General features: G+C 46.8%; 1 protein-coding gene across 10 annotated transcripts in view; it reads right to left on the bottom strand.

Moving 5' to 3' along the window:
• The window catches only part of SLC39A11 (solute carrier family 39 member 11), a 430,131-nt gene that overhangs the window by 256,720 nt on the left and 150,790 nt on the right, over positions 1-22,621 (bottom strand). For 8 of the 10 annotated variants that reach the window (XM_043497571.1, XM_038371445.2, XM_043497567.1 and 5 more), the window contains one exon: positions 13,615-13,785. The exons of the other annotated variants lie outside the window; for them this stretch is intronic. In XM_043497571.1, the coding sequence (XP_043353506.1) occupies positions 13,615-13,785 (171 nt within the window). The remainder of the gene's footprint in view (positions 1-13,614; positions 13,786-22,621) is intronic. 10 annotated transcript variants of the gene reach the window in all.

The raw sequence follows: 22,621 nt of genomic DNA, 5'->3' as shown, positions 1-22,621 counted from the left end.
TTCTTCTGCTCATGCAGTACTTTGTTCACAAAAGCTACTTGCACCCCACTCCACCTCATCCCACCCCCGAGGACTTATATTACAGGATGGAGGGTGGGGAGAGAGATCATTAAGAACAACAGAGTTGTGAAGAAATTGCCTGTGCGTAAACTACTACCCCCAAACCCCTGCAAATTAAAAGCATCTTGAGTGGCAAAGCAAAGAGTCATCTATTTGCAAAGACTGTAGTTACAGATGGGGAAGACCTATTAATGCAGGGAGCCCATCTGCATTCGAGGACGGGCTGTCCTCTCTCAATTGAAGAGAGATGGAAGTGGCATATTAGACCCAATCTATTGCACCCTCTGGGGGCTGATGCAGGATTGGTCCCTACAGTGCATTCACTCATCTATGGTCCAACCTAGCTTGAAGTGGTCACAGCCGGATAGTTTTTCTTGTCTAACATTTCCATGTGGTAAATCTCCTCCCAGTGGTGCCCATGAATATGCCCCACCTTTGCCGCCACCACCATCGTCCCCCACCCCCCCCAAATTGCCTCCATGGCATTCACACCTTCCCATGGGTCCATAGCCACAGGGACACTTGACACATATTTAGCTCATTTAATATTCCTGTGTCAGTTACATTTCCCTATGCCTCCAGGTCATTCTTGCTGCTCTTCATAGAGGTGACTCCAGTTTGTCCATATCCCCGGCAATGGAGGTTCCAGAACAGAATATAAAATTTCCGGTGCAGTCAGATCTGAGCCAGTGAGAACGTGTTACCTCCCTGCTCTGCAGCATGATGCCTCTGTTGGGCTTTTTGGGCTGCCATCTCCAATTTGCTTTTCTCCATACACCTCCTCTCGACTGACACTTGTAGCAGAAATCAAATTAGGGATGCATACAGAGAAGTGGGCTCTGAATTGAAAAGGGGCGGGGGGAGAGTTTGGAACTGTCCTCCACACCCACAAAAACAGCTCAAAGCTTAACACCTAAGTAAATCTCTTATCTCCACTAGCTTGCCCTGTGCTAGCTTTACTCCAAACCCACCGTTTTTCCACTGCTATCAGAGATCTTTCACCCAGTATTCCAGCCGATGGGCAGCAATAATAAAAAGGAAATTCGTGGCTTGGTTTCCTTGGCAACATTATCTTGGTTGGAAAGCATCACCTCCTGTTTCTAAGCAACGGGACACTCTCCAAAGTCACTGGCAGACGAAGCCCACTGCTTTAACCAAGAACAAAAGAGCAGAGGATATGAGAGACCTGTGGAATGATCCAGTGCCTACGCTTCTGAAGATTATGGGGTGGGGATTATGCCACACTTGCCCCATGGCAGAATTAGTGGAGGAATTTTGGAATTTGAAAGCAGCGCCGAAGCATCTTCCCACAGCCCTAACTATGTGAGACAGGTATCAACACATCTGCTGGACCCTGCAAAGAGATGCATGCAACACCTCCCTACAACCACACACTCAACCACAGACAGACACAAACCTCTTGCACTCCAGCGAACCCAAAACTGTAACTCATTACAGGTTCTAGGCTAAGTTTCCTCTAAGCCGCACAGCAGCCTATTAAGTGCAGCACAGGTGCTCAGGGCTGCAGCGGGGAGAGGAACCTCTCCCCGCCAGCCCAGGTGCTGCTACGGGGAGAGAGAGCAGGGGGGAGTCCTCTCTCCCCACTGTAGCCCCAGGGCAGCCTGCACCTCTGATTCCCGGCCCCACCCCAGAGCCTGCACCCCCAGCCGGAGCCCTCACCCACCCACACCCCAAACCTCTGCCACAAACCTGAGCCCCTCCTCCCTGGCCCCACCCCAGAGCCTGCACCCCCAGCCGGAGCCCTCATGCACCTGTACCCCAGCCCTGAGCCCCCTCCCACACTCCAAACCTCTTGGTCCCACCCGCACCACATGAATTTTGTTATGTGCACCAATATGAAGATGATGTGTCCCAGGTATCCCAAAGGGGTTCCCTGCCCAGTTATGAGATAGTTAAAAGTTGTAACACCTAAACAGCATCCCTCTCGAAGATGACATGTGGGGGGAAGCACAAGGGAGTCAGATGCTCCACCCAGATTTTTTGTTGCACCCCCCGCAGCCCAGACAGGCTGGGTGACCCATTGAGGTGAGTCAGGAGGTGGAGGCGGGGCTCACTCTCTGAGCCCCGCTGTGCGTTGCCAGCCCGAGCCACTGGCGTTGCCGCTCTGCTCCCTCCCCACCAAGCGTTCTTCCGCACCCTCCTAGGGAGATGCACCCATTTATTAAATCAGAAATACTTCAACCTTCGAATTGCATGCAGCTGATCCAGGGGAAAGGAAGGTTTGTTAGTGGATTATACTAAAGAAACTGGCACCCGTTGGGGAGAGGGAAGAGAGGTGCAGTCAGCAAACACACCCTACCTGCAATTGACACCAGTAAGCTGGAGACGAAAGGGCAGAAGGATTCCAGCAGCTTGTCAGAGGTGCTAGATGGGACCCTACCCCTAGGAACTTGTTAAATCACCAGAACTGTGCCCACAGCAAGGCGAAGGCCTCTGTCACATATCCACCAATCTATCCTAGGTAGATACACGGCCCCTGTTAACGTAATATCTGAGTGCTTCACAATCTCTCACGTGTTTATCCTCAGGCCACCTGCTATTATCTTTGTTTTATAGATGGAGAATGGAGGATAAAGGACTTGCTCAAAGTCACACAATGAGGCTGTGGCAGAGCAGGAAATTGAACTCAGATCTCCCAGGCTAGTGCCCAAACCAGTGGACCATGCTTCCTCTCTAGTATGGGAGCGAATCTCCCTGGGCCAACGTGACCAAACGGGGCTTACAAAACTCCTAAGATAGCTTTCCCCATGTCCTTTCCCAGTAAAGATGCTCTCCATTCCACTGGAAGGGTCATCCATCTGCCATCGCTTTCCCACAGGACATGGACAGTCCACTGTCACATTAGCTTTTTTTAGATACTCTTTACCTTCTTATCGCTTGGCCTATCTATCCAAAACTGACCTTCCACCTAGAATCCAATGCACCACTACCCAGGACCCTTTGGATCAAGCTGATGGGAGTAGAGCAACAAAGAGCCTGAGCTCCTGGCAGACTGTGCTCCGTCTATAAATCCTCAGCCACATCCCTGTAACAGAAGGCTTTAAATAGTGCAGTGGCATTTTTTTTTTTTAACCGCTAGATCATATTCCCCTTGGAAAACCTTGGTGAAATTCCCTTTCTGCATAAAGGGTTCAAATTCAGTTCTGACTGAAGAAAGAGAGGGCCCAGCCAATGTTTGCACACTGACAAAATTAGGGATTTCATTGCATTCCAAAATTGGCCTCATTTCTACCATCTCTGTCCCTCCGTAAATTCCGTCTTGATTGATTCAATCCTCAGCACTCTGAGCCCTTGGGGGTTTGAGAGATTGGGACAGAGATGTTGTGTTTGTGTCTTATTATTTCTTTAAATTCTCACTGCTACGATTCAGGCGATGGAGTGAGGGTGAGGACGGAGTGGGGCAGACGAAGACTCAGGTTCTTCTTTGTGACATCCGTGCCATGATTAAAGAACCCAAACTTCATGGACAGAAATGGAGAACCACCAATAACTGATGCGCTCCAAAGCTGGGGCCCAGCCCCACACAGCAAATGGCCTGAAATCTGTGCCACAATGCAGTTACATTCAACTTTGTCCTAACACCATGCACCATATGAAGTCACTGAACTGTATTCACACCCATCTACTAATCCCAACTCTTCCTCACCCACCCCCCAAACACACACACAAACGAAAAGAGCTGCAGGACAATCTTGTAGACTGAGCATGAGCCATTAACTTAAAAATTTCCATCCCAAATCACACTGACTTTGAAGTCGCCTTGGGCAAGTCACTTAAATTCTGTGCCTCAGTTTCCCTGTCTTTAAAACGTGGGTGGTAATCATCAGCCTCATGGGGAGGGGAAAGGAAGCTATGAGGATTCATGTCTTCGAGTCCATGAAGCGCTCTGAAGAGATGAAAACGTATGCGCCCAGTATTATTCATTTAAAAACAAATCTAGGCAAGGAGCTAGGAAGCCCACCAACCAGCCGACAGCCAGGCTTTGCAGTGGAGGGAGAGCTAATTTTGACATTTTCAAATAATCTGAAAGTGTAATGAAATGGTGCAATAAATCCCCCATCTCACAAAGCACTTAAGCAGTCCCCCAAAGTCCTGGACCATCCACCAAATTCCATCCATCTAACTAGTCATGTGCTTACAGTTTTTGCTGGACCGGGGCCTAACTAACCTATGGTTTTGGTTTTGTTACCATATGTCCTTTGTCCCGCTCACTGATTTTGTCTGGTTTTAAATTAAACTTGTAAACTTTTTGGGGCAGGGTCCCTGCCTGCCTGTGTGTTTGCACAGCACTTACTGCAACAAGGCCTGATCTGCACTGGTGGCCGCCAGGCACCATCACTACACAAATGAAAATGTACCGACGATGCGGAAGAATGAGACTAAGAATCTGGAGGGAATGACACTGGAATAAAGCATCCCAAAATTCCCTGGCGTGTCATTCCCCTCTCTCTCTTTAAGCAGATCAAAAGGAAAGGAGTAGCATTAAGACTTTAAATTGACACCTCATTAATTGTTTTTTTTCCAGCACACCAGTAACACTAATTATTTTCAATTCCTCAGCATAACAAGCACCCAAGGTACAAAGATGAACCAGAATAAACAACGTCTGATTAAATACATAATTAATGTTCCACTGAACTTGGCATATATGAATATTAATTAGCAGGAACTACTCTGCTGTTTGGCATTTCCTGTCCTGATCAATTTATTCTTTATGTTGCCTGTTCCAGCTCAGGAACAAATTAACAAACCGTCCCCTGGCCTGCTGAAGCCAGTCAAAAACAAAAACTCAAGAAGCAGGTTTCTCCATTCAATTATCTTTCCCACACATTAGTCAGCCTCCCGCAGATTTGCCTGAAATGAAAGACAGACTCTTCGCCAAAACTTAAAGGCACTCGCCTCTTAAAGACGGTTAAAGTAAATGCAAACTCATCATCCCTTGGGGGATTCGTGGGAAGAGTGTGGCCTAGTACCTAGAGCACAAGATTGTGAATCAGGAGGCATGGGTTCTACTCCCAATGCCCCAGCTGGGTGAACTTTAGCAAACTGCTCATTTAAGCGCTAATGATGCATTTGGTTCCTCACCAGACAGTCCCTGCCTGCAGGAGCCTGCCATGTAGTGAAAGTCTTGATTACCCCATCTGCAAAATGGGGATTGCAACACTTGCTTACCTCCTTAGGAGGTAAGTGTCAGAGCCTCATTGCTGCAGAGTCGCTGAATGCTCTGAGATCCTTCGATTCAAGGGTGTGTTTAAGCGCTAAGCATTACTGTAAAGGAGTATAACAAAAAACAATTAAAGCGAGAGAATCTGGTAAGAGGCAGAGACTCACATGGCCTCAGCCTTCACACAACTCACAAACTCTTCTTTTCAGGGAGAAGGGAGAAGCTGTTGGAGAAGGTGGGTTGCAAGTGGGGATGTGGGGGAGCGATCAGAGAGAGATGGGTGGGTAGGAGCGAGGGGGAGATCCCAGCATGCTGGCTAAGCTTTGGTTAGTCACCTGAACCAAACCATCAGCAGGCTGCCTGTCAGCAAGCCCGAGGTGTCATTTTTAATACTACGCAGGCATTTCTGGCATGAAGCTAATGAAAAGCAGCAGCTTCTCAGAAAAAGCATCAGCAATTACACGGAAATTAACCCACCAGCTGGAGGGATTGAGCAGAACTTAGGGGCAATGTGTAAAGCGGGTAAGTTACACATCGGTAAATGGTTGCAAAGGGTTAGTGTAAACCCCAGTCAGGATTCCGGTACAGGAGCTGGGAGTGAGAGGTTTCACTAACTCCAACTCCCTAATATCCTCCACTTAGCCGCTTTCCCTCCTACCCTCCTCTTTTATGGCCAAGTGTGCAGATCACATCAGCCTAGATTCCCTTACAAGAACAGTTGCATGCTGGTAGCTGAATCTTAGTGTATGGCTGATGGTAGCACCTCAAGGCTCTAAGATCAGGGCCTTGCTGCGCTAGGAGCTGTACATACGTGGTAAATAGGACAGAGGAGGGAAACGGAGATGCAGAGATGAAGTGACACAGTGGCAGAGCTCAGACTAGAAACCAAGTCTCCAGAGTCCAGTGCCCTATCTGCTAGACCACCCCATCAGACTGAACAGGTGCCCTGATCCTATGCCCTTTCCCTATGGAACACAGCATCGCTCTGAGCCATAAGGCAGGTGTCCTGAAGATGCTCCTTGGCATGTTTTCAGTAAGATACAGGAACGTCATGCCACCCATTCCAGCAATGCGATCCACTTGCCGTTCCATTAGTTCGGTGCCATATTTACTGTTTACCGCATTTTTTTTTTCTCCAGTTGCCCTCGGCAAAGTTTCTGAAAACTTTTTGCTTTATAAATCATTGACCAGGTAGCTAGCCTTGCAGCCACTACACTGACAACCAGGGAGGAAACAGGGAAACAAGCCTGTGGATTTTCCAAGGCAACATTCTCCATAAAAGACAAGGGCTCAAAGACAGATTGAATGAGAAAATTAAGCCACAACTGAATGGAAGCAAGTGCTCGGTAGCAGTGAATGCAAGACACCGGGGGCCTGAGTCTTCTCTGCTTTGCCCCTTCAGTAGCCTTTACACCCGTGCAGAGCGACTGGAGTGTGGATGTAAATCTGGCATCAAACCCAAATTCTCCACCTTCACCGCTGGGAGCTCTTTTACACCCACTTAGCACAGATATAAATCAGTACCCAATGTGCAATGCAGAGACGAGTAACTCCCTGGAGGTCAGGACTCCGGGGTCCCTGGCTCAGCTCTTCCAACACTCTGTGTCTCCGATAAACGAGGGGAACATTCACCTAGCAGGGGAGGTAAGAATCCTCGGCAACGTGCTCTGAGATCCTCTGATGAAAGGCCCGACATAAGCAGCAGCAGCAATTGACATTAACGCACAAGTCTGCTACCACCCAACAGACGTGATTTCGCTATGTTCACACCAACAAAGATGGCCTGGCACAATTTCATGAACCAGATTGTGACAACAGGTGGTAGTATGAGGCTACTGCACACAGTTCTACCCAGCAGCCACTCGGTGCATGCTCACCCCAGCCTCAACTTCTCCAGTTTGCAACAAATCCAAACAAAAACCCAGCAGCTCCATCCAACAACCCAAGCTTCTGCACCGGGGCGCTCCCTGTAACACGCTACACTAAGCAAAGTGGCACTGCACTGCAGGAGTGTGCACTAATTAGGTCAAGCTTTCCACTTATAGGATTATAATTAAGGAAGAACATTACAGTATTTACAAATCCCGCGTGGTGGAAAGAGGCCTCATCAAATGTAACCTGCCGGAGACGTGACATGAGCACTGCTGAGCAATGCCAGGAGAGTACAATGCTTTGCAAGGAAAACCAAAAGAACTTCAGTGACACCTGATTTTTAGTGCTTTATGTTTCCTTTTAAATGCCATGATAGCAGGTCGGCATCCTAGGAAAATCCCTGTTCCAGGACGACACAAAGATGGGTCAGATACTATGGTGATGGGCACGGTAGCCCACTATAACCCTTCTCCCTAATCCCAATGACCCCACCAGTTCTGCTTCCCTCCTCGAGGCCTTATCTTCACTTTGAGCAAGACTTCCCCTCTTCCTACTCGCTCATCTGCGGCTGGCACCTTTGGTCTCTCCACGGCCCCCGCAACCCATGGAAACAGTGCAGAGAAGTCGTCGTGACAGCTCCATAACAAACATTGAGACCCCAAAAGGCCACACAACCAAGAAATAAAACAGGGATGCTCTTTTGGAAACAGGAGGCCAGGTAAGTACAAAACCTCTCGTCAGAGGGGTTTGCAACTGGCCTGCGAGTTACCAACCTTAGAGGCTCCCAGTGCTATCGCTTCATGTCCTAAGACAGGGCATGCTGGGAAACTGTCCAGGAGGCATGGCCCAGTGGCTAGGGCTTTGGACTAGGAGTCAGGAGACCTGGCTTCTATTCCCACCGCCAACGCTAACTGAGACTCTGGGCAAGTCACCTCGCCTCTCAATGCCTCAGTTGCCCAAACTGTGAAATGGAAATAATGACGCTTGTAGGGGGCTTCGATATCAGTGGACAGCACTAGACGGATGTTACGCTCATTCACTTCACCCGTCTAAAAGGCTGGCCTGCCTATGCAGTGCTAAGGGAAACACATAGGTCAACGAGAAAGGAAAGCGAGCCCCCACTCTTCTAAGGATGGAGCTCAGTCTAAACATTGCCCCACACATCGATACAGAAACCCATTCAACTTCTGCCCCAACAACAAGGCCGTTTCCACCTCGCACGCTTTGCCAGCCTGTCCACCGGAAGTTAGTGAAATCTGCAGGGGCTGCATCCAAGCTGGAGTGGTCTGTATCCCTGCCTCACATGCACTTGAAGGCCTCAGGAAAAGAAGATGGGGAAGACCGTATTTGTTAGCCAGGGAGCCTTGCAGCAAGAGATGAACAGAACTCACTTGCTGAGCTGTAACAGATACATTCACAGGGCGCTGCTCTCCCACACTACTCTAAATGTTAAACTTTAATGCTGTGACCTTTAAGAAGTAAGAGATAATTTCTGAGGCTCAATAACTGCCCAAGGGGGGCTTTGTACAGTGTTAGAACAAAAAAAAGGTTACAACAGCCCCTTCGAAGAGCGCGCTCCAGCAACGAAGAGATTATGGTCATTAACCTATTGCTTTGGGTGACACTTTGTTCCTTCCTTTACGAAGGTTTGTTTCTTCAGTGACAGACAGAGTACAATGACAGTCAGTTTCCCTTTCGGAGGGGAGGGGTTTGCAAACGCAAATGGCAACGTCTTTGCTTTAAACTAACCATTACCAGTGTTTCTTTTACAAAATTTCACTATTCCTAGTGATCTTAATTTTGGTAGAAGCTTGCACTTAGTCTGGGGCACGGACAATCTTTTGGTTCTGTGTTTGCACAGCACCTACCACTATCAAGTCTAGCACTGCAGCTCCTAGGCTCAGTACCACAAGCCAAATCATACATTTTAACAAAAGTCTAATTTGGAGAAATATGTAAATTTATGTCCCCTGGTTCTCCCAACTGGTAGAAGAATCCATACGGGAGGTCTGCTGTTCACCTGCTGTAATTAAAAGGGATTAAAATCAGTTTCATCTCCAGCACAAAGCAAATGTTTTCTTTATTTAAAAAAAACACTTTTACAAATTTCTATTCAATTAAGATCCCACAGATTTTATTTCAGATCTCTGAAAGCACTGTCTGTAGTTTATTAGTCAGAGAACTCTAATAATTAAGACCAATTGTTTTCCTGTGCTGTAGTTTTATAGCTATAAGAACAGATTTCAAGTTGTTACAACTCAGCAACTGAGTTTATAATGTATGGGATGTGCCAGATTGGAAGAAGCTGAATTTAAAACATCAGAAGGTGGAAATTGATTTTTTTTTTTAAAATCACAAACTACCAAATTCCTGAGAAAGACAGAGAAAAGCCACTCAAGGAATCATTAACAGATTTTCCTAATTTGGGAGACCAATCAGGATTTGCTTGCATACAGAGAAAGTTACACACAGCTCATTTTGCAGACACAAGTCACACTGACTCAATCAAGTGGAGTTTTCTGGTGGAGATTCAGGCGTCCAGAATTGGCCCAACTCTGCTCCCACTGAATTCGATGGTAAAACTCTTCCTGAAGGCAAAGGATTATGTCAGCACTTCTGAAAATTCATATGACCAATTCATGAGTTTATCACAAGTCTCACGGTATTTGGCATTTTTCCTAAAGCCACCCATGGCTGAAATCAGTCTTATTAACTAAGAATCCCAGTTTTAATTTAAAAAGTGTTTCTAGTTCACATAGTTAAAGAGAAGAGCTTGAAAATGTGAACTCCAAACACCCCAACAGAAGAGAGCAACTAAAAGAACCTCATCTTTATAGTTTTATGCATCTCACGATAAAAGTATGTGAAGTAATGACTCCTATAAAGAGGATACATCAGGCACAGCTGTTCACCCTCTTTTCACATACAAGAGAGCAAGGGGGCATGCAACAAGAGGCAGCAAATTCAAAACAGATGAAGGAAACGAAACATGCTTTCACAAAATGCAGAACTGGCCTGTGGAACTCATTGCCACAAGGGATCATTTAGGTGAAGACTTTAACAAAAAAGACAGGAGTGTTAATTGGGTAATTATCAGAGTATTAAAAAAAACCCAAATCAAGAGTTTTTGAATGGAAAATGGGCAATCAATTTAGATATCAAGTCACGAGGCCCAAGGGCATAAGCTGATCAGGAGATGTTCCAATAACTTACTCCTGGGGGAATTATGCAGAATTTATGTCCCCCGCAGATTTCTTTGCCTCCCCACAGAAAAATGACTTTTTGACAGGGAATCCACAAGAGCGGTCATGCGACCCTCCCCAGCAGTATGTTTCAGGTGCCTAGGGCAGCCGTCAGAGGGGTAAATCACTGTGGGGCAGGAGGCAGGACTGGGGAAGACCCAGCTGGTGGCTCCTACCCTGCACCGGACTCAGCTGCTAGTCCCAGCTGGGCAGGATGGGACTTCTTCGTCCCCTGCACGGCATCTGGGGCCGGGTCAGACGCACCCCCCAGATTTCTCCCCTGGCTGCAAGAATCTCTGCAAACTCCCCCTGCCCCCAGCTTCCTGCACCCATTGCTTCTCTGCTGCAGGGGGTGAGGTCCCTATACAGGGAGCTGCTCCCACATCCACCCAACTCCCATGCATCCAGACCCCCTCATACTCAAACCCTCCTGCTGAGCCTCACCGCCCCTGCACTCAGAACCCCCCCACAATGAGCCCCACTTACCCCTGCACCTGGACCACCCCAACAAGCCACCCGCACCTGGATCCCCATCCCACCCTACCGAGCCCCAACTAGCTGCACCTAGATCCCCACCCCACTAATTCCCACTCCCCCAGCATCTGGACCCCCACCCACTGAGCTTCCCACCCCCCCACACCCAGACACCCCCTCCCCGCTGAGTCCCAACCACCTTCACCTGGACCCCCCTGCAGAGTCCCATTACCATTGCATCCAGAACCCCCCAACAAGCTCCCCCACTGAGCCGCCGGCACCCAGATTGCCCCACACAAAACCCTTTCGACCCACACCTGCAGAATTTTAAAATTTTCTTGGCACAGAATGCCCTTGGGAGTAATAACTGCCGAATGCTGAGTTTCTTGCATCTTCTTCTAAAACAGCTGACAGACCACTGGGCTAGATGTAGGGATTATTCCACTGACCCACTCAGGCAATTCCTGTATTCCTATCCCAGATCAAAAGGCTCAGCATGCTGAATTTACTACTTGCCTTCATCCACCCTCTAGTTTGTTCACACTGTAAAATAAATACTCTGCACTATATGTCACTATAGCCAGTGCTAAACAATGAGATATAAAACACACAGGTTAGATTTATGGCACCTGGGAGAATTTTAAATCAGAGATTCTTGGCTTTTGCAAGTTTAAAGCATCAACCCTAATGCTGCATTAGATGACATTTTATTTGCAGTTAATCTTGTACTTGCTCACTGGCCACTCAGTGATACAAACCTGTATAAGCTTTCAAGTGGTTTCAATGAATCTAGAGCAGGTTTTCACAGGCGCATGGTAAAAACCCAGGAATTTTTCCTACACTTGCAGCTTAGCACTGATGCAGCTACACCATGGTTAACACTTGCTGAAAAACAGGTACTAATTTTGCTAGTACAGACAAGGCCAGCATAGTCCTGGGATGCACAATTAATTAGCGTTAGCAAAGCACTTTGAGATCACCCAACGAAAGGTGAAGAGGCGATATTACCGTTCACCCTCTTTGGAATCACAGAAAGCCTAGTTAAGTGAATGCCTCCACCAAGAGGCAGTAGATGGAGCAATGAAGGACAGTGAAAAATGATTACAAGCTGAAATGAAGCAATTGATTTCAACGAGACAAGCAAGCCACAGAAGAATGGAAAAAATGCAGTTTTTGAAATTCATGAGCAGAAAGCGCACACACACACACACACACACACACACACACACACCCCAACCCACGGCTACTACTTCCAGCTTTATATTTCTACAATTGTTTTGGCATTTGGCTCCTGACTGTCCTTGAAGTAGATATAAGAGCTGTGATCAAAGCCACATAATTCTGAGCTTTTTCACACTAGTCAACAGAACAGAGAAGTGTCCAATAACAAAATTTAAAATTACAGTTCTCCCACAGCAGCAAGAAGCTACCCTTAAAATCAAAAAGCACAGGCAACAGAACAAGGAAACTTCCAGAGTCTCTGTTCTGATGGGAAGAGTGTCTTTTGTGTTTAGTATGCGGTTGCAGCTTCCCTGCCACAGAGTGATACAGTCATCGTGTTTTGGAATCCTGCTTTCTCAAGCGAGCACAGAGAATCTAGCATCTCAGTCTCCCCAAGGGCAAAGCTATGTAGATCAGCTTCCCTCTATCCCTCCATAACACAGGTTACACACGTAAATGAAATAAGAGCTCTTCTAACAAGGAAAAGAGATAGAAAGGGGGAGGAAAAAGAGCATGCAAGGAAAGCAGACTGAAAGAATTATCCTGTCTTACCCCCAGTATAACAAAGAATTACAAAGCAACTAAGCGTTGTCAACTCTCACAATGTTAATGCCAGTCCTGCGATATCAGTTTTTCTTAAAGCCCCAGCTCCTGGATTCATGTGATTGTGAGAATCTCAGCCTTTTTTTAATTCACCAAAAAGAAAATGTTTCTGTCCCTCATGGTTGCAGAGCAAAGCTTGAAAATGCAACCCCTATCAGCGCAAAGACTAGCAGACAAATAAAAAGCCAAACAGTCATTATTTTTAAGACCTCATGATTTTTAACTCTTGTGATTTGGGGGGATGGAGGAGGGGAGTCTGATATTTTTAAACACTTGGGGCTGGCAGTAGGGGGAGACCCAGGGAATTTAGAACACAGTGCAGAATCAGGAGGCATTCTCCTGAAACTGCCACCTGCTAATGTATGTTGGTGATTCAGCCTTTATAGGACTGAATAACATGAACACAGACAAGCAAGACCAGCTGTAGTAGATTTAATCAAAAAGGTGCCCAGATGCTACTGTGATGGGTGCCATCTGCAATAATGAAACAGCTATAAAAACAAAGTGGCCATTCCAAAATCCTTGATGTGGTGGCATCAACTAGGCTATGCCTCTCATCCAACCGAGGAAATGACATCTTCAAGAACAGGTCACTGCAAGTGACAAGGTGGGTGAGGTAGTATCTTTTATTGGACCAACATCTGTTGATGGAAGGGACAAGCATTTGAGCTTCACAGAGCTCTTCCTTAGGTCTGGAGAAGGTAACCAGAGTGTCTAAGCTACATAAAAGGTAGGACAGATTGTTAAGCACAAGAGGGTCGCACAGAAGGTATGATAAACACTCTGGTTACCTTCTCCAGAGCGGAAGAAGAGCTCTATGAAGCTTGACAGCTTGTCCTTTCCACCAACAGAAATTGGTCTAATAAAAGATATCGTCCCCCTCACCTCATCTCTATCACCTCCGGGGACCAACATGGCTACACCCACCCTGCAACTGAAAGCAGACAAGGTGCTTACCTGGAATGTTATGTATCGTTACAGCTAGAATGAGCAGCATAATTCGCCTCCAACTGCTACTTCCTGGGGTCAATGCGCTGTCTCCAGAAGTCTGAGATGCAGATGGGACTTCTGATTGGCTGGCTCCAACGCCCTTCCGCCTCTGATAGGGCTCCCCATTTTCACCTCTGTCTGAGGGGGGAAAAAAAGAAATTGACTCGAAATCAGTTTGGAAGGGAGCAGGCTCATGCTGGGAACCATTTGCCCCACCCACAACCAAAAAACCGGCATGAAAGATGCTGATCAAACTGCAGCCTGGAGAAGGTCAAGCCTTCCTCAGCGTTCCACATCCGATGAAGTGGGCTGCAGCCCACGAAATCTTACGATCTAATAAATTTGTTCATCTCTAAGGTTCCACAAGTACTCCTGTTCTTTTTGGTTTACGTTATTTATGGTTTCACTGCAGCTGTAAGATTGACAGGAGACTGGAAAGCCCGCTACAAGTGCTAGTACAGACAGTGCTAGTGTAGACAGGCCGGCATTAAAGCCACCATGCCATCTAAAACTGCTCTGAGCAGGGCTAGACAATATGGTGGTTAAAACTGATGGGCCTATAAGGCAGCTATGTCCAGACACCCTCAAACAAGGGGTGGGGTGGCAGTGACGTGGGGACCTTCCTGTGCTACAAGTACAGGAAAGGGTGGGAATTACAGGGTGTGACGTTATAAGATTAAAATAGGCCTGTGCAGATCATTGTTGCTACCACTGTTACATAATTGCAACGAATCTTGCAAATCTTGACTTGGCTGCCTGGAGGGAAGCCCAAGGCTGAGTTGCTTTAAGGGAACTGTGTTTTGGCTTCTAGGTAATCTGTACGGTATTACAGAAGCTGTTTTGAGGCTAACTTGATGAATCTACATATTGAAATAACCATCAGTTTTGGGGATTGTCTGCCCCATTCTTTGCAGTTTGCCCTGATTGAGCTCCCCAGGACCCCGGTCACACAGGGTCTCAAAAAGAACCAGCCCATTTCCATCCCCCATGCACAAGACCTGCCTCCTGGGAATCACAGAACTGGAAGGGACCTCGAGAGGTCGTCTAGTCCAGTCCCCTGCACTCATGGCAGGACTAAGGATTATCTAGAGACGGGGTCGGCAACCTATAGTACACGGGCCAGTCCCGGGCAGACAGCAGCGTCCCATTAAAAATCCTGCCTGGCCCGGCCCACTCTTTTCCGCCCCCCGCTCACCACTCTCTCCTTGCAGGGCAGGCAAGCTTCTTCCTCCTCCGCCTTCCTGCCCCCCTCCGCTCCCTCCCTGCGGCTGATCAGCTAGGAAGGGCCCTTGCTAGGGAGGGGGAGAGGTAAAAGCGGAGCGGCAGGGCGCTCTCTGCTCTGGGGACCTTGGGGAAGGGGGTGGAATCAGGGCATAACCCCTCCAGCCCCCTGCCGTGAGCCGCTCAGGGCAGGGGGTTGGGAGCACCTCCACGACCCCAGACCACACCCCCAGCCCTCTGCCCCGACCCCTGCACACACCCCCATACCCCAGCCCTCTGCCCTGACCCTTGAATGTTCCTCACACACACCCAGATCTCTGCCCTCACCTCTGCACCCCCCAGCCCCATGCCCTGACCCCGCACCCCCCAACCCTCGCCCTGACTCCGGCACCGCCTACACATACCCAGCCCCCCCACACCCAATGCCCTGACTCTTGCACCCCCCACATCCCCACTCCCACCCTGAGCACCAAACGGGGAGCTTCTGCGCGCACGCACACACGCACGCACTCGCACACACACACCGCCATTCCCACCTGCACCCCTTGCACCAAATGGGAGCTGCCCAGGTAAGCGCTCCACACCCAAACCTCCTGCCCCAACCCTGAGCCCCCTCCCTCATTTTAGCTCCTGGCTAGACACTGCACCCCAACCCCCAGCCTGCTCCTTCACCCCCAGCCCTGCTCTCGGCACACTCCCACCTCCTCAGGGAAGGAAACAGACTTCTAGGATCAAGGCTGGCACAATTGATAAAGAGCTTTAAACTAGGAATTAGGGGGAGATGTCCAGGTAATCTCCACGCCAGATTTTAGCATTGAGAGGGAAGAAGACGAAGTAAGAAAGGATACAGCCGTGGGTAGGAGAATGTATATAACGAGTGAGGGCGGTGTGGATACTAGTCTAATAGGTTATACTGGCTGTAGAATGACTGTGCCTAATAGGGTACAAAATGTGAGCGAGGCCAAACAGCAAAAATTAAGATGTTTGTACACCAAGGCGAGGAGCCTAGGTAACAAAATGGAGGAACTAGAGCTACTGGTGCAGGAAGTGAAACCAGATATTATAGGGATAACAGAAACATGGTGGAATAGTAGTCATGACTGGACTACAGGTATTGAAGGGGATGTGCTGTTTAGGAAAGACAGAAACAAAGGTAAAGGTGGTGGAGTAGCATTGTATATCAATGATGAGGTAGAATGTAAAGAAATAAGAAGCGATGCAATGGATAAGACAGAGTCCGCCTGGGCAAAAATTACATTGGGGAAGAAAACTAGTAAAGCCTCTCCTACGATAGTGCTTGGGGTGTGCTATAGACCTCCGGGATCTAATTTGGATATGGATACAGCCCTTTTTAATGTCTTTAATCAAGTGAATACTAATGGAAACTGTGTGATCATGGGAGACTTTAGCTTCCCAGATATAGACTGGAGGACCAGTGCTAGTAATAATAATAGGGCTCAGATTTTCCTAGATGCGATAGCTGATGGATTCCTTCATCAAGTAGTTGCTGAACCGACTAGAGAGGATGCCATTTTAGATTTAATTTTGGTGAGTAGCGAGGACCTCATAGAAGAAATGGTTGTAGGGGACAACCTTGGCTCAAGTGATCATGAGCTAATTCAGTTCAAACTAAACGGAAGGATTAACAAAAATAAATCTGCAACTAGAGTTTTTGATTTCAAAAGGGCTGACTTTCAAAAATTAAGGAAATTAGTTAGGGAAGTGGATTGGACTGAAGAACTTATGGATCTAAAGGTAGAGGAAGCCTGGGATTACTTTAAAGCAAAGCTGCAGAAGCTATCGGAAGCCTGTATCCCAAGAAAGGGGAAAAAATTCATAAGAAGGAGTTGTAGACCAAGCTGGATGAGCAAGCATCTTAGAGAGGTGATTAAGAAGAAGCAGAAAGCATACAGGGAGTGGAAGATGGGAGGGATCAGCAAGGAAAGCTACCTAATTGAGGTCAGAACATGTAGGGATAAAGTGAGACAGGCTAAAAGTCGAGTAGAGGTGGACCTTGCAAAGGGAATTAAAACCAATAGTAAAAGGTTCTATAGCCATATAAATAAGAAGAAAACTAAGAAGTGGGGCCGCTAAACACTGAGGATGGAGTGGAGGTTAAGGATAATCTAGGCATGGCCCAATATCTAAACAAATACTTTGCCTCAGTCTTTAATAAGGCTAAAGAGGATCTTCGGGATAATGGTAGCATGACAAATGGGAATGAGGATATGGAGGCAGATATTACCATATCTGAGGTAGAAGCGAAACTCAAACAGCTTAATGGGACTAAATCTGGGGGCCCAGATAATCTTCATCCAAGAATATTAAAGCAATTGGCACCTGAAATTGCAAGCCCATTAGCAAGAATTTTTAATGAAACTGTAAACTCAGGAGTAGTACCGAATGATTGGAGAATTGCTAATATAGTTCCTATTTTTAAGAAAGGAAAAAAAAAGTGATCCGGGTAACTACAGGCCAGTTAGTTTGACATCTGTAGTATGCAAGGTCCTGGAAAAAATTTTGAAGGAGAAATTAGTTAAGGACATTGAAGTCAATGGTAAATGGGACAAAATACAACATGGTTTTACAAAAGGTACATCGTGCCAAACCAACCTAATCTCCTTTTTTGAAAAAGTAACAGATTTTTTAGATAAAGGAAATGCAGTGGATCTAATTTACCTAGATTTCAGTAAGGCATTTGATATTGTGCCACATGGGGAATTATTAGTTAAATTGGAGAAGATGGGGATCAATATGAACATCAAAAGGTGGATAAGGAATTGGTTAAAGGGGAGACTGCAACGGGTCCTACTGAAAGGAGAACTGTCAGGTTGGAGGGAGGTTACGAGTGGAGTTCCTCAGGGATCGGTTTTGGGACCAATCTGATTAGTATTTTTACTACTGACCTTGGCACAAAAAGTGGGAGTATGCTAATAAAGTTTGCAGATGATACAAAGCTGGGAGGTATTGCCAATTCAGAGAAGGATCGGGATATTATACAGGAGGATCTGGATGACCTTGTAAACTGGAGTAATAGTAATAGGATGAAATTTAATAGTGAGAAGAGTAAGGTTATGCATTTAGGGATTAATAACAAGAATTTTAGTTATAAGTTGAGAACGCATCAATTAGAAGTAACGGAAGAGGAGAAGGACCTTGGAGTATTGGTTGATCATAGGATGACTATGAGATGCCAATGCGACATGGCTGTGAAAAAAGCTAATGTGGTTTTGGGACGCATCAGGAGAGGCATTTCCAGTAGGGATAAGGAGGTTTTAGTACCATTATACAAGGCACTGGTGAGACCTCACCTAGAATACTGTGTGCAGTTCTGGTTTCCCATGTTTAAAAAGGATGAATTCAAACTGGAGCAGGTACAGAGAAGGGCTACTAGGATGATCCGAGGAATGGAAAACTTGTCTTATGAAAGGAGACTCAAGGAGCTTGGCTTGTTTAGCCAACTAAAAGCAGGTTGAGGGGAGATACGATTGCCCTCTATAAATATATCAGAGGGATAAATACAGGAGAGGGAGAGGAATTATTTCAGCTCAGCACCAATGTGGACACAAGAACAAATGGGTATAAACTGGCCACCAGGAAGTTTAGACTTTAAATTAGATGAAGGTTTCTAACCATCAGAGGAGTGAAGTTTTGTAATAGCCTTCCAAGAGAAGCAGTGGGGGCAAAAGATCTATCTGGTTTTAAGATTCTACTCAATAAGTTTATGGAGGAGATGGTATGATGGAATAATGTGATTTTGGTAAGTAATTGATCTTTAAATATTCAGGGTAAATAGGACTAATCCCCTGAGATGGGATATTAGATGGATGGGATCTGAGTTACTACAGAGAATTCTTTCCTGGGTATCTGGCTGGTGAATCTTGCCCATATGCTCAGGGTTTAGCTGATTGCCATATTTGGGGTTGGGAAGGAATTTTCCTCCACGGCAGATTGGAGAGGCCCTGGAGGTTTTTCGCCTTCCTCTGTAGCATGGGGCATGGGTGACTTGAGGGAGGCTTCTCTGCTCCTTGAAGTCTTTAAACCATGATTTAAGGACTTCAATAGCTCAGACATAGGTGAGGTTTTTCGTAGGAGTGGGTGGGTGAGATTCTGTGGCCTGCGCTGTGCAGGAGGTGGGACTAGATGATCAGAATGGTCCCTTCTGACCTTAGTATCTATGAATCATCTCAGTGCAGAGAGAGGAAGAAAATGGCTAGAACCAGGGAGAAGGTAGGTACCCACTCTATGTGGACAGGGCTGGGACTCCAGACTGGTAGCGCGTTGAGCGGGGCCGGCAGTTGGGACCCTGGTTGGCAGGAGCCGGCAGACTGAACCCCAGACCGGCAGCAGGCTGAGCCGCTCAGCCCACTGACAGTCTGGGGTCCCGGCCACTGGCCCCACTCAGCCCACTGCCGGTCTCAGGTTCTGGCTGCCAGCCCCTTGCCAGCCGGGGTCCCGGCTGCAGGCCCCGCTCAGCACACTGCCGGTCTAGGTGAACGGAACCCCAGGCTGGCAATGGGCTGAGCGGGCCGGCAGCATAAGATCCGCATTTTAATTCAATTTTAAATGAAGCTTCTTAAACATTTTGAAAACCTTGTTTACATACGACAATAGTTTAGTTATACAATATATAGACTTATAGAGAGACACCTTCTAAAAAGCGTTAAAATGTATTATTGGCACGCAAAACCTTAAATTAAAGTGAACAAATGAAGACTCAGCACACCACTTCTGAAAGATTGCCAACCCCAACAGGTGTTTGGAGATGTTTAAGAGCAGGTTAGATAGTGTTGGAGATTCCACAACCTCCCTAGGCAATTTATTCCAGTGCTTAACCACCCTGACAGTTAGGAAGTTTGTCCTAATGTCCAAGCTAAACCTCCCTTGCTGCAATTTAAGCCCATTGCTTCTTGTCCTAGCCTCAGAGGTTAAGAAGAACAATTCTTCTCCCTCCTCCTTGTAACCAACCTTTTATGTACCTGAAAACTTATGTCCCTCTCAGTCTTCTCTTTTCCATCTGTTGCTGAAGGAAGGCACCACTGTATTCAGTTATGTTTTCATTCCTAGGTTTGGAACACGTCACTACCTATAGTCAGTGGCTGCTCCCGACCACCTTCAAAAGACTTGCCTCATTTTCATCTGCTAGTATGTTTCCTGTTAAGCCAAGACTCTCAGATGCTCCCCAACCCAGGTTCCCAGCAGGACATTAACTGGCACCAGGCTCTACTTTGGCATTTTAAAAGCCCGTCAGTAAACTCCAAGCATCAGGGCTGTGAAAGGACAAAACGAGCAGTGGCCTGCAAGACCACTCAGAGAGAGTCTCTCTCTGTTCATCTTCAATTTGAAAAGGCGAGAAGCAGCCAAGAAATTACATGGGCATAAATTCCTGAACCTCACACAAGCAACAGCTGCTGCTTTGCACTAAAAAAGATTTGACATTTTAGATGCACTTAACTCTCCCCCTCCCCCGACCTCAGAATTTTAATGGCAAACAAACAAGTGCAAGAAGTCATCTGAAATTGTTCTGATTGAATGTCACTTGCTTCCCATGCCATTTCTAGGCAGGATAATGCTCATCTATCGCCTTGCACGTTGCAAAATATGGATTTTCAATGCCCATTAAGAATCTTTGCATAAAAGTGATCATGCAAATTGACACCCAACGTCACCAGAGGAAAGGGGGTGTGCGTGTTGTCATTTTATAATTCACCTCATGCCATCTATAATGGGGGGAAAGGAAAAGCGCTTAAAAGCATTCTGAGGAGAGTCTCAACAGCAACAGAAAATACTGTCAGGATTCAATTTTCAACACCAAAGAATTTTAGGGATCAGAAAAACGACAGGAAAGCTGGAAACAAAGAAATCAGACGCCATGTGACCAGCCAGTTCTTCATGGATGTCAGCATGGCAACCACTACAATGTACCACGCTCCTGGGGTGTATCTGACTGATGTTACGCAGCTCAGCAAACTAATCTGCTCACAGATACTTGCACTTCTCTTTTAAAACAACATCTGCACCCACGATAGCTGTCACAATACTAGCAAATAACACACAGGACCAGACACCCCGTCAGCCCAACACTCGAGCCAAACCAACAGTTTGTGCTAACATTTGCTTGCAGGATTTCATTCCTGTCCCCAAGGATAAACAGAACATTATCCGTCAGTGGGAAAGGAAAGTCAGTGAGTGATGCAGACCTGATAGCGAGGATTAAAAACCCTAGAGTGGCTTTTTTGATGTATAGCCAGTGCCTGGGCTTAGTTTGTTTATTTGCTTTTAACAAGGTAGCTCTTGCTTGTGTTTTTCAATAAGTTAGTCCTTGGGCTATGGAGCATTCTACTCAAACATTCAAAATCTGGAACTGCGTAAAACTTGAAAGGTAGAGTAGATGACCACAAACAGGAATGAGAGGGAGGGCCAATTCTGCCCCATCTTCTGACCAGCTAAATAATCACCAGGCATTACAATAAACTATGGTTGAAGACTCCAAACGTGAATGGAATCTTCTGAGCCTTCACCCAGACCTGTAATGCCCACAAGTGCATCACTTAATTGCAGAATGGGCATGGTTCAGTATTATCTATCCTCCAGCCACGACAGCATTGTGTCCCCATAGGATATTTTCCTGTACTTTGCCCAGCCTAATTCCAAAATTTCCAAGCTCTGGGGCTCTCTGTCTCCCATGGGAGACTATTCCACAGCCCAACAGATCTGCCAGGAAAATTTTAAGCCCAAACATCCCCTCTCTATTTCATTGAATGCTTCCTTCCTTATGCACCATGTTTATCCTTTTCAGGTAGCGCCCCTCTTTGGCCTCCTGCCTTCTACCACCCTGTGAGATGTTCAACATTATAGGCCATCGCCAGGGCATGGGGCAAACAACCCTTCAGAGTAGATGGCAGAAAGAGAGCGCGCCATGTGTATGGGGAGAGGGCTGAAGCTTTCTGGGGCTGCAGTTTAACAGGTGCTAATGGTGTGGACAGTGTGCCCGAGAATGGGATACAGCAGGGGTACCAGGGAGTTTGGGCATATGAAGGACCAGTGGGAATATCAAACCCCGTAGCTGAAGATGAAGACGTGCTGGACCTCGCTCACCTGGGCTGCAGTTGGTGTTCAGAGAAGCAGTGCACACTGCTTTCTCGCTGGTGAGCGTTTAGCCCTTTAGGGGGTCTCTGATGTTCTCTATTTTTAAGACTGAGCTGCACAAGAGCAGATGCACACACTCTGCAGAGAGATGAGATTTGGCTTTTAAGAGAGACTGCGCCCAGTTTCCCACTCAGTGGAGCTATACAGAAGTACACTAGCTGAAGTTCTGGACTTTCACCCGCCTTTTCTATGTAGACTGGTTCTAAGATATCAGTTGTGCTCATGCCTCCAGCATTCTCCTTTTGCAAACTTTCTCCTCTAAGCTCAGACATTTTGCATGATGGTTTACCTGTTTGACCTACAGTGAAATTTCATTCCTGAAATTCAATAGGGGGGGTGCCCAATTTTCTCAGACGTCTTTGAAAATTTCAGCCATGCTCTCTCTTCGCTACCGCTCAATTTGGAAAATGGGCATATCATCCTTGTGCTGCAGATATTGCGAGGATTCACCCATTAATGCCAGAAAAGTGCTCAGCAAGAGAATACCATCATCTGATACAACTGCTTCCCTTCTGATCAATTCAACAACTAATTCAGCTGCTGCATTGGGCCTTTTCTAGCGCATGGATTTTCCTCGTTGGCCGAGGTGAGACATTTCTGCCAT

Source organism: Dermochelys coriacea, chromosome 14 (assembly GCF_009764565.3).
Source record: "Dermochelys coriacea isolate rDerCor1 chromosome 14, rDerCor1.pri.v4, whole genome shotgun sequence".
Classification (NCBI taxonomy): domain Eukaryota; kingdom Metazoa; phylum Chordata; order Testudines; family Dermochelyidae; genus Dermochelys; species Dermochelys coriacea.
Note: the sequence above shows the minus strand (reverse complement) of the source record. Positions and strands in the feature narration are given on the sequence as shown.